At 36.8% G+C, this 13,366-nt stretch overlaps 1 protein-coding gene and 1 long non-coding RNA gene across 3 annotated transcripts in view; both read right to left on the bottom strand.

Moving 5' to 3' along the window:
* Positions 1-913, bottom strand: part of SPOPL (speckle type BTB/POZ protein like) — a 116,096-nt gene extending 115,183 nt beyond the window's left edge. For both annotated transcript variants that reach the window (XR_014264638.1, XM_082465094.1), the window contains exons 1-3: positions 797-913; positions 490-611; positions 62-213 (exon numbers count right to left, since the gene is read on the bottom strand). Coding sequence is in view for 1 of the 2 variants with exons in the window: in XM_082465094.1 (XP_082321220.1) it covers positions 62-213; positions 490-611; positions 797-874 (352 nt within the window). In the remaining variant the exon portion in view is untranslated. The remainder of the gene's footprint in view (positions 1-61; positions 214-489; positions 612-796) is intronic.
* LOC309662902 overlaps positions 882-13,366 on the bottom strand; it is a 40,145-nt gene continuing 27,660 nt past the window's right edge. The window contains exons 3-4 of the long non-coding RNA XR_014265049.1: positions 7,126-7,177; positions 882-933 (exon numbers count right to left, since the gene is read on the bottom strand). This is a non-coding gene — a long non-coding RNA (uncharacterized lncRNA). The remainder of the gene's footprint in view (positions 934-7,125; positions 7,178-13,366) is intronic.

The following is a 13,366-nucleotide window of genomic DNA, read 5'->3' as shown; positions in this document are numbered from 1 at the left end:
GCGGAAGTCACAGTACATAGTTACAGAGAGACTTCTTCAAGTCAGTTTGGAAATCACTTACCCATTGCTTTTGTTTCTTCCCTTTTAGCGTTCAGAAGGGAAAATTTGAATTTTGCTCGAACTTCACTTTTTGGACAGCTGACTAAAAGCAAATATAAGGACAAGTAGTCTTTACTTTCATCATCTAATCCCTTTGGATTTACCCTCAGGCACCTAAAATAAAACAATAGGCTCACAAGGAGGAAAATAATACTTTAAACATTCAAGAGAGAGGCAATACTGAAATCATTTGTTAAATCTAAATAATAGAACAGCACTCCTGTCAATATCCTCACAGTTCTTTACAATTCTCTATACTATTAGGAACTTATTACAAATCTAATATAAAATTAGACAAATATCCATTCAGAAACAGTAACAACAAAATTTTAAAGTAGCCGATGATCATATCAAAAACAAACACCCAAAACAAACAAACAAACATCTTACCATTTCATTTTGTCACTGGGGCTGGATGAGAACGTTGAACTTTTTAACACTTCACCCATTTCCTCTCGACAAAAACTGAAGTTATTAATGGTCCACATGTAGGAAAATTTTACAACTTTAACCTAAAACATTCAGAAAAGCACTTTTACAATGATGACTTTTACACTCTTGACCTGTCACATGTTAAACATTCTTTGACCCACTCTTCTAACACTTCTAGTAACAATGCCAAAGTGTTTCACAATATTCTCAAAATACTACACAATTTGTAAGTGACATAAAGGAAGGCATTTTTAACAGCATGTACCTGTGTGTAACACCAGCTTTCTGCTATAGGACCAGTAGACATATCTCCAGAGAGAGGTGGGGTGGGTTCTCGAGACATTGCCGCTTTATTGCAGTCTTCTAAGATTTATGCAATATCCCACACAGTTGAGTGCTTTACTACAAAGAAAAGAAGTTTCATTTACTAATCAAAAAGTTTAAGTGACTGAATCAAGAGGGAAGAAGTATTTAAACAGTCATAAAACAATTACTTTCTCAAATTACATTATGAGGAAACGTGAGGATTTCATTTAATGAAAATTAATTTTTTAAGAAATAAAACCATAAAACTTTATGCCATATAACACTTGAAATCTGAATAAAATTAATACTTACAGATTTTATTATACAAAGGCATACTTTCCAAAACTGTCAGAAATCAAAAAATAACATATAGCTTAATAGTAAGATCAAAAACAAAATCACAAAGTAACGTGGAAACTTATAACAATTAATATCTGATTCACCTTCCTTCACCTTTCCGTTGACATATTTATGAAAATCAAAAGGGCTACGAAGTTAGAACAGCCCTGGAAACTACAAATATTACTCGTCTCTCAGACCCGCAAGTTCTGACCAACTGAAAACACAGAATGAGATATAACAGGCAATGCTGAAGAATTATATTCCACAGAAATCTACCTCTATCTCAGACACACAGGTTCTCAGGTAAGACTTTGTCCCTATCAGAGTGTTCCCTACCAGATAATATGTACCGTCTCATAAAATTTCCTCCCAATTGGCTGTTCTTAAACTACATCTATTTGGACACATAATTTGTCATCATAACCTGGCCAGGACATTAGTGATTAGATGGTGCTTTGCAACTTGGAAAAGTCTATAAAAGAAAAGAGGCAACATCCAGAAGAGCTATGTAAGTATTGCACTTTGCAGGGGTATGGGTGGAGGTGTTGAGATTACATTCCAGTAAAAGGAATCAAGTCTGGAGAAGTGTTTTCATTTAAGAATAATTAATGAGTGAAGAAAAGCACATGAGTCCTATAAAAAGAAACTACTAAGGGGAAAAAAAGGAAGGACTTCACTCAAAATGCAGAAGGAAATATCTGCTCTGTGTCTACAACCAATGAAACAATAGAATGAAATAAGAAAACAAAGACTGAAGAAAGCTACCTGAAAGATACATAAAAACAAAAAGATATAAAAGGTATAAAAAAATGCCAAACTACAAATGAAGATGCACATTCAAAATCTGTACTAGAAATAAACAATAAAAATAAGAAACCACCAAGATTAAAAAAAATCACAAGTATCATGTTTGATTAAAGGAACAAAAATCAGGATGGCCCCATTTTTCTCCTCATTGTTAAATACAGATAGAAAACAGGATTAATTACTACAGAGGTCTAAGGGGAAAAGGGCTGTAGCACGAAGATTCTGCACTATATCATGTCTCTACTCCTTTATGGATTGTTTGAGTAATTCCCCCTTTCAATAATGGCATCTATACTAATATACTCACCCAAATGTATTTATGTAGGTTCCTCACATACAAGAGTTCCTGTCACATCATGTACTTGCAGCATGACACAATGAACTAGGCAATCGGCAAAGTAGCCAGGCAAGAAAGTCAGGATGATAACATTGGGAACATTCTATGAGGAACACTTAAAAGTCACAATCAGCATTAAAGGAGAGGTGAAGAAAAGTGGATGTCTCTTAATTAAGTAAGCTAGAGGAGATAAATGCTTGAAGGAAGGAAGAGTGCCTCAAAGAAAAGTGAATATACAATTTAAGAGCATTGTACACTGTCACTTTAACAAGAATTATTCACTTCTACATAAAAATTAGGTACTGCTTGTAAGTACCTCCAGTTGTTATCTTCACTTACTTTTATAAACCACAAATGGTTATTTACATTTGAAAACAGAACAGCAAACAGGTAGTCACAACAGGGAGATCCAGAGTACCATCAAAGATGTTGGTTCCCCCTCCATATTTAACAGCTTTACTGAGGTATAATTTACATATCATGAAATTCACTCATTTTAAATGTACAGATCAATGATTTTTAGTGAATTTATACAGTTGTACACTCATCAATACAGTTTTGGAGTACTTCCAGCATCCCAAAAGGTCCTTCCCACCCCCAAATTTAGGGAACCACTCATCTGCTTTCCATAGTTACACCTTATCTAGAAATTCCATGTAAACAGAATTGTACAACATGTAGTTTTATGTGTGGCTTCTGTTCTTTCCCCTGAATATGAATTACAGTTTCCTGTTTCTTTGCATATCTCATAATATTTGGCTGAAAGCTGGACATGTTAGTTAATACACTGTAGCAACTCTGGATTCTCATTTGTTTTTCTACGGGCAGTTGTTTTCTTTTTAGTAACTTGCTAGGACTTAACTGCAGTATCCATCTCCGCCATATTGTATAGCTGCTTATATCTGTTTGGCTTTTTATTCTTAACTTTTTTTGCCTGGTTAGCAAAGCTGCAGGTTGTCCCCTTTCTTTCAAACCAAGTTTGCTACTCTTAGCTGACAAAGCCAAGTTCCTCCCACTCCCTTCTTGGCCCCAAATCAAGCCCCGAATCAAGTCCACCTGATTTGGCAGCAAAGCTGCTGGTTTTCCTGGCTAGCCACAGGCTAGTAAAACTACCACTGTTTTCTACTGGGTTGAAGGTGGAAATAGGAGCAGAAACCTGAGTTGGATATTTCTCTTAAGCAAATTCACAATTAATAAATGTACCGAAAGGGCAACGATTATCAACTTACCCATTAGGAATATGTGAAAGAGCCCTGTCCTAGTCAATACTTTTACCAGTGATTCTGAAGCAAGCTAATAAAATAAGCCACAATAACCAACCCTGAAAACAACAAACCAAGAAAAGTATCTGCAATGCATACAGCACACAAAAGGGTAATTTCCCTAATATATAAAGAATTCCTAAAAATTAGAAGGAAAAAGTAAAGAATACAAATAATTCACAGAAAAAGAACTTTACTCATAATTAGAGTACTATAAATTAAAACTAAGTTAAGAAGCCGTTTTGTAACCCAGGACACTAGTGATAATCCAAAAACAGTGGTGAGAGTTTAAGGATAGGCACTCTCATACATTTCTTGCGGGAATGTATATAAATTGTAAGGTTGTTTTAATAACCTCCCTTCTCATTCTTTTATGGTGAAATTTCTGGCAAAAGGGAAAGGAAATGATGCTAATAAATAAACTACTATTTTACAAGTATAAAAATGCCGATAGTGTTATTTGATGTCCATGAGAACCAATTATATGGTTTCTGTCAACTAAGAATGATTTCAAAAAAATTCAGAAAAAGTTAGTGAGATGAAGAAGCAATTTGCAGGAGAATAGCTAAAAAGGGGGAGAGTGGAGTTTAACCTCCTTTGTAATCAGTTATAAAAGAATCCATACCATTTTTCACCTATAGTATTTATTTTCAAAGATCATTTTAAACTGTCAATTCCTATAGCCAGGAAAACTGTAGAGAAGCAGATATTACTTTACTGGCAAATCTTCTCTGTAGGACAATCTTACAATTAGTATCAAAAGAAATTTTTTTCTCAGATTCATCCTAGAAATTCATCTTGGGACAAGTATCACAACTGTGGGAAAAGATAACTAAGTATAAGCGTAGTATGTTTTCGTGATACATTTATATACACAGAACTATGCAACCATTAAGAATGTACTTAATTTTCTTAATGACAGGTAGAGTATTCAAGATATGTTTAAAGTAAAACATTAAACAGAGTATGCCTTAAAGGACCTGACTTTAAATAGCACATACAGGCATAGCTCAAGATATTGAGGGTTCGGTTCCAGACCACCACAGTAAAGCGACTATCACAAAGTGCGTCACATGAAATTTTTGGTTTCCCAATGCATATAAAAGTTATGTTGACACCATGCTGTAGTCTATTAAATGTTCAATAGCATTATGCCTAAAAAATGTACACACCTTAATTAAAAGATACTTTATTGCTTAAAAATGTAACCATCACCTGAGCTTACAGAGAATCATCTTTTTGCAATAGTAACATCAAAGATCACTGATCACAGATCACCATAACAAATGAAAAAGTTGGAAATATTTTAAGAATTACCAAAATGTGACACAGAGACATGACATTAGTAAATGCTGTTGAAAAAATGTCACTAATAGACCTGTTTGATGCAGGGTTGCCATAAACCCTCAATTTGTAAAAAGTGCAGTATCTGTGAAGCGCAAAAAAGTGAAGCACAATAAAATGAAGTATGCTTGTAGAGTTATTACAAGTATGGGTGCATAAAGAAAAACAGACTGGCACATAGACACACTGAGTTGAACTTTGGCACTGATAATGCTGCTAAGATATATATCTAAGTATTAACAGAGGCTACCTCTGGGTGGTGAGATTTTTGCTTATTTTTATTTGTTTATATTTTCTAAGTATGTTATGATGTTTTAATTAACAGAGATACAAGTTATTATTTTTAAAAGAAGTAGAAAATCAGTTATTTGCATGCTTACATTAGTCCACAGAAAATGTGTGTGTGTGTGTGTGTGTGAGAGAGAGAGAGAGAGAGAGAGAGAGAGAGAGAGAGAGACTTTCCAAGTAGTAGACATTGAGAGACATTAGGTCAAAGAAGATGGTAAGTCAACGAAGACTTTAGTCATAACCTTTAATACTTAACTTTCTATAAGATGCTAATTTAATACTAATAAAATAAATAAAACATAAGTTTAAAGAATCTAAAGTAAAAAACAAAAGTTCTTTAATGCCTCTACAAGAGTTTTTACCTTGCTCAAGTGTAATTCACAACATAATCCATATATATATATATATATATATATATATATACGGGAACCAAGTAAAAGGTTACAAAGATTTTTGTCTTTTCTCCAACTACTTCAAATGATGTAGTTATGTGATGGGGGTATGAAGAATGCTGGTGAGCAGACTGCATTTGTGCGCACTTACAAGACATTATGTACCTTGTTTATTCCTCCACAACTCTATGAGATGGATGTTAATAACCCCATCTTAACCATTAGAAAATGACTACACAAGTTAGAAAGCTTACTTTAGACTTTATTAACCAGAAAGTGGCTGAACACAAATTTGCCTGGCTCCAAAGTCTATACTCTTTCCATAGAATAATGCTGCTGCTCCTGATATTATAGAGCTGAAACAGCCCTTAACCTGTCTGGTCCAACTCCTATTTTACAGTTGAGGACCAAGATGAGAGAAATGGACTAGAATAGGAAAATAAACTGCCCACGTTTACATTGCTGGATAAATATCAGAAGGACAAAGACAGAGATCTCCTAATATCCATTTCAGTGCTATTGCCAGTATTCTATTTTCTTTTTCTTCTCTTCAAACGTTAAAAAAAAAAAAAAAAAAAAAAAGATAGTAGACCATCAACTACATTCAAGACCTTCAGGACTTCCTATTCTTGTTCTTGCAGAAAGGGCACAACTAATATAAAATCTAGAGAATAACTGTAGACAATCTACACAAATTAACAAATAAAGGTTTCATCCATATTCTAAATATGTTTCTTTTAAAAATTTTAAGTGTGATGTTTTATAGCTTTATTTTAAAAAGCAAGACATTAGAATAAACACATACGTAATTTTCTACTTTAAAAAAATGTTTGAGTGCCAGATTTAATGTTCTATTATAGTGGTCCCCAAGCTTTTTAGCACCAGGGACTGCTTTCATGGAAGACAATTTTTCCATGGACGGGGGTGGGGGTTGGTGATATGGTTCAGGCGTTAATGCTAGTGATGGGGAGCGGCAGATGAAGCTTCGCTCGCTTGCCTGCTGCTCACCTCCTGCTGTGTGGCCCAGTTCCTAATGGGCCATGGACCGGTACTGGTCCATGGCCTGGGGGTTGAGGACCCCTGTTCTATTATGCATACGTAACAGACACACACTCAGCTACATAAATTCACCATAAAGAAAGTCAAATATCCAGAATATATATAAAGAACCGTATGTCAAACAACCATCTTCCTACCACCAAACCTCTTCTTCCTACCAGAAGTTATCTGCATCTTAAATTTGCTAGCATAGCAAAGAATTTCTTCACATTCTTGTGTATCTGTGAATCCCTAAACTACATAGATAGAAATTTACAGATGTAGTAAAGTACATGCATATAGACCTCACTGAAAATGGCAAAGTGGGGTGTGCTTTGTGCAGGCTGGTAACCTTCCTGAAGGATCAGCTTAAGGGCTTGTCTTTGTCTCACCTGCCTTGGAGCTTCTGCAGGGTAGAAGCAGCATTCTGGGCGGCAGCATTTGTCAAAACCATTTAAAAGCAAATGTAGTACTGTACCTGTCTGGAACAGGGATAAGTGTTGGGGCCATCGACAGCCAGATAGGAAAGCCTGGGGAGAAAGAAACTGAAAAAGATACTTGGGAGAAAAGGGCTTTTAAAAGCTCTCACACATACAGGGGAAGTTAGAAGGTCATGTGCATAACTGAGTCCAAACACATCCTTGGAAAAAATGTGAGAAGACCCTAAGCTATCAACTCTGGCTGACCTTTAGGTGTCACGCAAGCAGAAAGTGAAGACTAAGGCAGAGCTGTAAATGGTGAAGCATTGAAGAAGTGCTCAAAAGAAAAAGCCAATTTCTACAAAACTAGAAAAGTATGTTTTTGGCTCCATGTATTTATGGAAATCAAAAATAAGTTGAAAGTAAAAAGATGAAAAAAGATATTCCATGCGAAGAACCAAAAGAGAGCCGGGTAGCTATAGTAATAAGACAAATGGACTTTAGTCAAAAGTTATCACAGGAGACAAAGTAGTACAGTACATACTGATAAAAAGGTGAACCATGAAGAAGACATAACAACTATAAACATATATGCAAACAGAGCTCCAAACTATATCAAGCAAGAACTAATGAAACTGGAAACAGACAATTCATCAATAATAGTTGGAAATATCAATACCTGACTTTCAATAATATATAGAACACCCAGGAAGATGATCAATAAAGAAACTGAGGACTTGAACAACATCATAAAACAACTAAACCTAACAGACATTCACATGTCGACAGCAGAATACAAATACACATTCTTTTCAAGTGCACATGGAATATTCTCCACTTAGACTGTATGCTAGGCCACAAAACAAGTCTCTGACAAATTTTAAAATACTGAAAAAGTATCTTCTCTGATTGCGCTCCCTCTTCCCCCTTGGGGCTCAGGTATCCATCTTACTGGGAAGAGCAGGATGTCAACACTTCCCATTCTATTGATGAAGCTAAGTTCCCAAGTGAATGTGGCCAAGAGATGGCGGGGGTGGGGGGGCGGGGTGGGAATGTAGGATCTACCTTGGGTGTGGTGCTGCTGTAGCACTGACTGCTACTGTTGCAGCCTGTAAGGTGGGAGTCCCATACTGGGAGGACCAAGCCAGGAAGACCTGAGGGTGCCATTCCCCTCCTCTGCCCCCATTCCACCAAGTGCTTAGCTCCTAGAGCAGAGATTATCACTGGGAGAGAAATACATCATTGTACTCACTCCATACTCCAGAGACCTGACCTGGAGATACTGCCTGTGGGGCAAGGAGGCCATAAAACTGATAAGCTTCAAATCTTTTCCTAGAGAAATAGTGATTCACTTGCAAGGGAATGAGCAAAGGTGCTCTGAAAAACAGTAGAGGTCCTGGTGAAAGGCAATTGAGAGGAGACTGGAGGAATCTTGGGACATAAAAGCTAAACTGTAGGCGGGTTTGTCTGCCAGAGAGCAATGGAAACAACTAGGAGGAGCATTCCTGGGGTCAGAACATATCTCAAGCACTGATTTAGGAAACTTTTCCTCCAAAGGAACTCAAATTTGATTAGTATGTGCAGCAATTAATGCCTCAGGCCATTGCTAAAAATTATAGCACAATTAGCCTTAGATTAGTGGATCCTAAGAGTTCTAAGTTGTCAGGGAAAGAGATAGTCAAGAACCCTGCCAATACCATTGTCATCCCAGCATTAACCGTTGGAAAACGTAGGGCTATAACCCTAGAGAAGTAACATCAGAGGCTGTGTGTGTGTGCGCACATGTGTGCGTGTGTGTGTATGTGTTGGGGGTGGGGTGGGGGAGTGGGGTGGATGGAAGGAGAGGAAAACAGACTCCACTAAAATAACCCCGCAAGTCACTGAACAAATAAACAAGCAAGTAACAATAATATGCACTGGAAGGGAGAAACCAGCTCCAAGAATTTCTAACATTATATAAAATGTCCAGTTTCAAACATAAAATTATGCAGATTTTCTTTGCAAAAAACATGCAAAGAAACAAGAAAGCATGACCCATATAATGGGAAAAAAGTAGGTAACAAAACCTGTCTATGTAGGAGATGCTGTATACATGTGTAAAGAACTAAAGGAAACCGTGATTAAATAAGTAAAGTATGTTGACAATGTCACAAAAAATAGAGCATATCAATGTAGAGGTAAAAATTATTATTACTTTTTTTTAAAGGAAACTCTGGACTTGAAAAGTACAATAATTGAAATGGCAGAAGGACATAAGGGGCCATGTTCATACACAGCAGATATGAACTGGTAGAAGAATTACTGAAACTGCTGAGAGATCAATAGAGATTATGCAATCCATAGATGAAAGAATGAAGAAAAATAAACAGAGCCTAAGAGAAGTGTGGGACCCTATTAAGTACACTGACATACATATAATGGGAAAAAAAAGACAAAATGGAGAAGAAAAAAATATTCTAAGAAACGCTGAAAACTTCCCAAATTTATTGAAAAACAACAATATATACACATTTAGGGAGCTCAACTAAATCCACATAGGATACACGCAAAGAGATCCATAGACACATCACAGTAAAAATGATGAAAGCCAAAGATAAGGAAAAAACAGTCACTTGGATGGCTACGCTATAATTAAAAAATGGAAAATTACCAGCATTGGTGAGAATGTGGAGGAATTAGAAACCTTGCATATTGCTGGTGGAAACAAAATGGTTCATTTCAGCTGCTGTGGTATATTTGGCAGTTCCTCAAAAAGTAATTCCATTCCTAATTATACATCCAAAATAAATGAACACAGGTGTTCGAACAAAAACTTGCACATTGATGTCCACAGCAGCACTATTCACAATAGCCAAGTTTATTGGCTAATAATCCAAATCATCAACTGATGAACTGATAAACAAAATGTATATCCATGCAATGGAATATCATATAGCCAGAAAAAGTAATGAAGTATGTGCTATAATATGGATGAACCTCAAAATATCATGCTAAATGAAAAAAGCCAAACACAAAAGGCCACACACTGTATGATTTCATTTACATGAAATATCCAGAATATGATATGACATATGGACAGAAAGCAGATTAGTGGTTTCCAGGGGCTAGAGGGAGGGTGAGACATGGGGAGTGACTGCTCAGTGGGTATGGGGTTTCCTTTTGGAGTAATAAAAATGTTCTGGAACTAGATAGTGGTGCTGGTTACACAATACTGTGAATGTACTATAAACACCAATGAACTGTATACTTTAAAACTGTTAAAGGACTTCCCTGGTGGTCCAGTGGGTAAGACTCCGCACTCCCAAAGCAGGGGACCCGAGTTCAATCCCTGGTTGGGGAACTAGATCCCACATGCATGCTGCAACTAAGAAGTCTGCATGCTGCAACTAAGAGCCCATATGCTGCAATGAAGATCCCGCATGCCACAAATAAGACCCGGCACAGCCATAAACAAACAAACAAACAAATAAATAAATATTTGGGGACTTCCCTAGTAGCACAGTGGGTAAGACTCCGAGCTCCCAATGCAGGGGACCCGGGTTCGATCTCTGGTCAGGCAACTAGATCCCACATGCAGGCTGCAACTAAGAGTTCACACGCTGCAACTAAAGAGCCTGTGTGCTGCAACTAAGGAGCTGGCGAGCCACACCCAAGGAGCCCACTTGCCGCAACTAAGGACCCCGTGAGCCACAGCTAAGACCTGGTGCAACCAAATAAATAAATATTAAAAAAAAAACAACTGTTAAAATGGTGAGTTTTATATTATATGAATTTTACCTCATTTAAAAAAAATATGCACATACATGTCCATATCTACATATACACACATATTTCTTTTGTCATTAAAAATAATGGAAGTAATTATAAAGTCTCTTCTGTAACTGTTGAGACTAAATTAGCCAGTATTAGAGAATAAAGTACTAAAGAGATTATTTTTAATAACTCTCGGGAGACATTTTCAACAGCTGTGTAGTATTCCTAGTGTGTTAGCTATCAAGCTTCCAGACTAATGGAATATATGAATTATCCAACAAAGTTCAGGATTTTTTTCTTAAAGTCATACTGTCTGAAGAATATTATCGAAATTCTATCCAGTTATAAAATGTGACTAGCATATTTACGAGGTACCTCTTTAGTACTGTCATCTGTAATCAGCGCAAGTCTTCTAGGAGCTATCTTAACCAAATGTGATGTTAATCATAACATTTTTGTGTATTAATTCTTCAACTAACAAAATGTAAATCACGCTGCAACTGTGAAATACTACCATATTTATCCTAAAAGTTATCGAACTGCTTCATGAAGTTATAACTGAAAATACTGTCTGGGGTCAAGGCAATTTTATATATATCGACTATAATTACATAATGAAATAAGTTAGTATGTAACTTAATATATAATAATATATAATGTTCAACAGTTTTGCTAAGACTTATCAGGAAGAATAAAGATAATAAAATAATAACAATACATGTATCATAAGCTTATGTATCATAAGCTTCTTAAATCTCTTTAAATTAAGCATATGGGGACTTCCCTGGTGGCGCAGTGGTAAAGAATCCACCTGCCAACGCAGGGGACACGGGTTTGATCTCTGGTCTGGGAAGATCCCACATGCCGTGGAGCAACTAAGCCCATGCGCTACAACTACTGAGCGAGCACTCTAGAGCCTGTGCCACAACTACTGAGCCCATGTGCCACAACTACTGAAGCCCATGTGCCTAGAGCCCATGCTCCACAACAAAACAAGCCACTGCAATGAGAAGCCTGTGCACTGCAACAGAGTAGCCCCCACTCGCCACAAGTAGAGAAAGCCCACGTGCAGCAACGAAGACCCAACGCAGCCAAAATAAATAAATAAATGTCCCTTAAAAAAAAAAAGCATGACGACTTCATGGAAGTGCAATAAACATTTACTATATGCTTAGATATATCGTGCACACTAATGGACCCTGAAGTACTACAAAGATGAATAATATATATAGTCCCTGCTTTGGGGAAGACTATAATATAGTAGGAGAGATAGATACATTCTAGATTACTTTCAATATGGTAATATGATAGAGGAATGTACCAGAGTAATAATGAAGCACTTTCAGGACAGGAAGGATGTCCTGAAGATGGTCCCTGGGCTGGATTCTAAAGGAAGCAAATTATAGGGAGATCACAAACTGCAGCACAGATCTTAATAGCAAGGGTTCTATACGGAGACCAATGTGAATCATTGTTTTGTCATGAATTCTGTAATCTTTTAGATACTGGGCCTTTCCTTTGCCTATTAAAAAATTATAGTACCTCATTTCCCTATGGTTGGTGAGTGGATAACATGAAATTATATATATATATATATATATATATATATATATATATATATATAAATAATTAAATAAAGTGCTTACACTTAGCACAATGTGATTATTAGAATAGACACATAGCAAGGAAAACTTCACAGGTAACATCTGAAGACAAATAATTTGGGCAGTGGTGGTAAGGCTGGTAATAACCAAGATAATTAACGTATACAAAAAGAGTACTTAGAGGCTATCATGGGGTCTCCCGCTTCTGAGTATGATGAAATCGCTGGCAAGTGAACTAAGTTCTGCTGTGCAGAAAAACCTGGATAAAAATAAAGTAACTATCTGTTTAAAGGCATTTAGAGCTACTCAAGCAATCAGGACAGTGGGTTCCAAGATTCCAGAGAAGAGGGAATAATTGAAAGGTAAGCTGATAGACTACAAATACCTTTTCTCTAAGAGTGTTCGCTGATTCTAGCCACAATGTAGAGTGAGAATCCGGGCTGTGTTTTGTCCAAGCTGAGGGCTGCTGCCAAGAGGCAGAAATATCAGGAATGATTTTGTTGGCCCCATGGGGTAGAAGATAAAAGTAGGTATCTGAGGGGCTAAGATCCTGATGAAAAAGTGCCCTTTAAGATTTCTGCTGAATGCTGACCCTGCAAGGAGCAGAAAGCCAAGAAGCCTTCAAAGAGCACAGCAAAGTTTTCAAATATCTCATATTGCTGAGAAGACAAGGATTAGAGTTCAGTATCTGCCAGAGAGAGGGGCCCAAGTAAGAACACCAGGCTCTTATTTGGAAGGCTTGGAAAGCTAAGCTACAGGAGAAGAACAAACCATACGTACAAACTGCCTTAATTTGGTCTTGATTGATGTCAGTACCTGACTAGCTCAAAGTTATCAGCCCCTCTGCTTTATATCTAAGAGGGGAAAGGATGAACACTCTACGAAAGAAGATATCATCTGGAACCTTTACAATTTTCATAATGGCTAGTAATTAATTAATACT

This window comes from Balaenoptera physalus (genome assembly GCF_965194825.1).
Source record: "Balaenoptera physalus genome assembly, chromosome: 6".
Classification (NCBI taxonomy): Eukaryota; Metazoa; Chordata; class Mammalia; order Artiodactyla; family Balaenopteridae; genus Balaenoptera; species Balaenoptera physalus.
The sequence above is the reverse complement of the archived record's forward strand: the minus strand, read 5'-3'. Positions and strand labels throughout refer to the sequence as shown.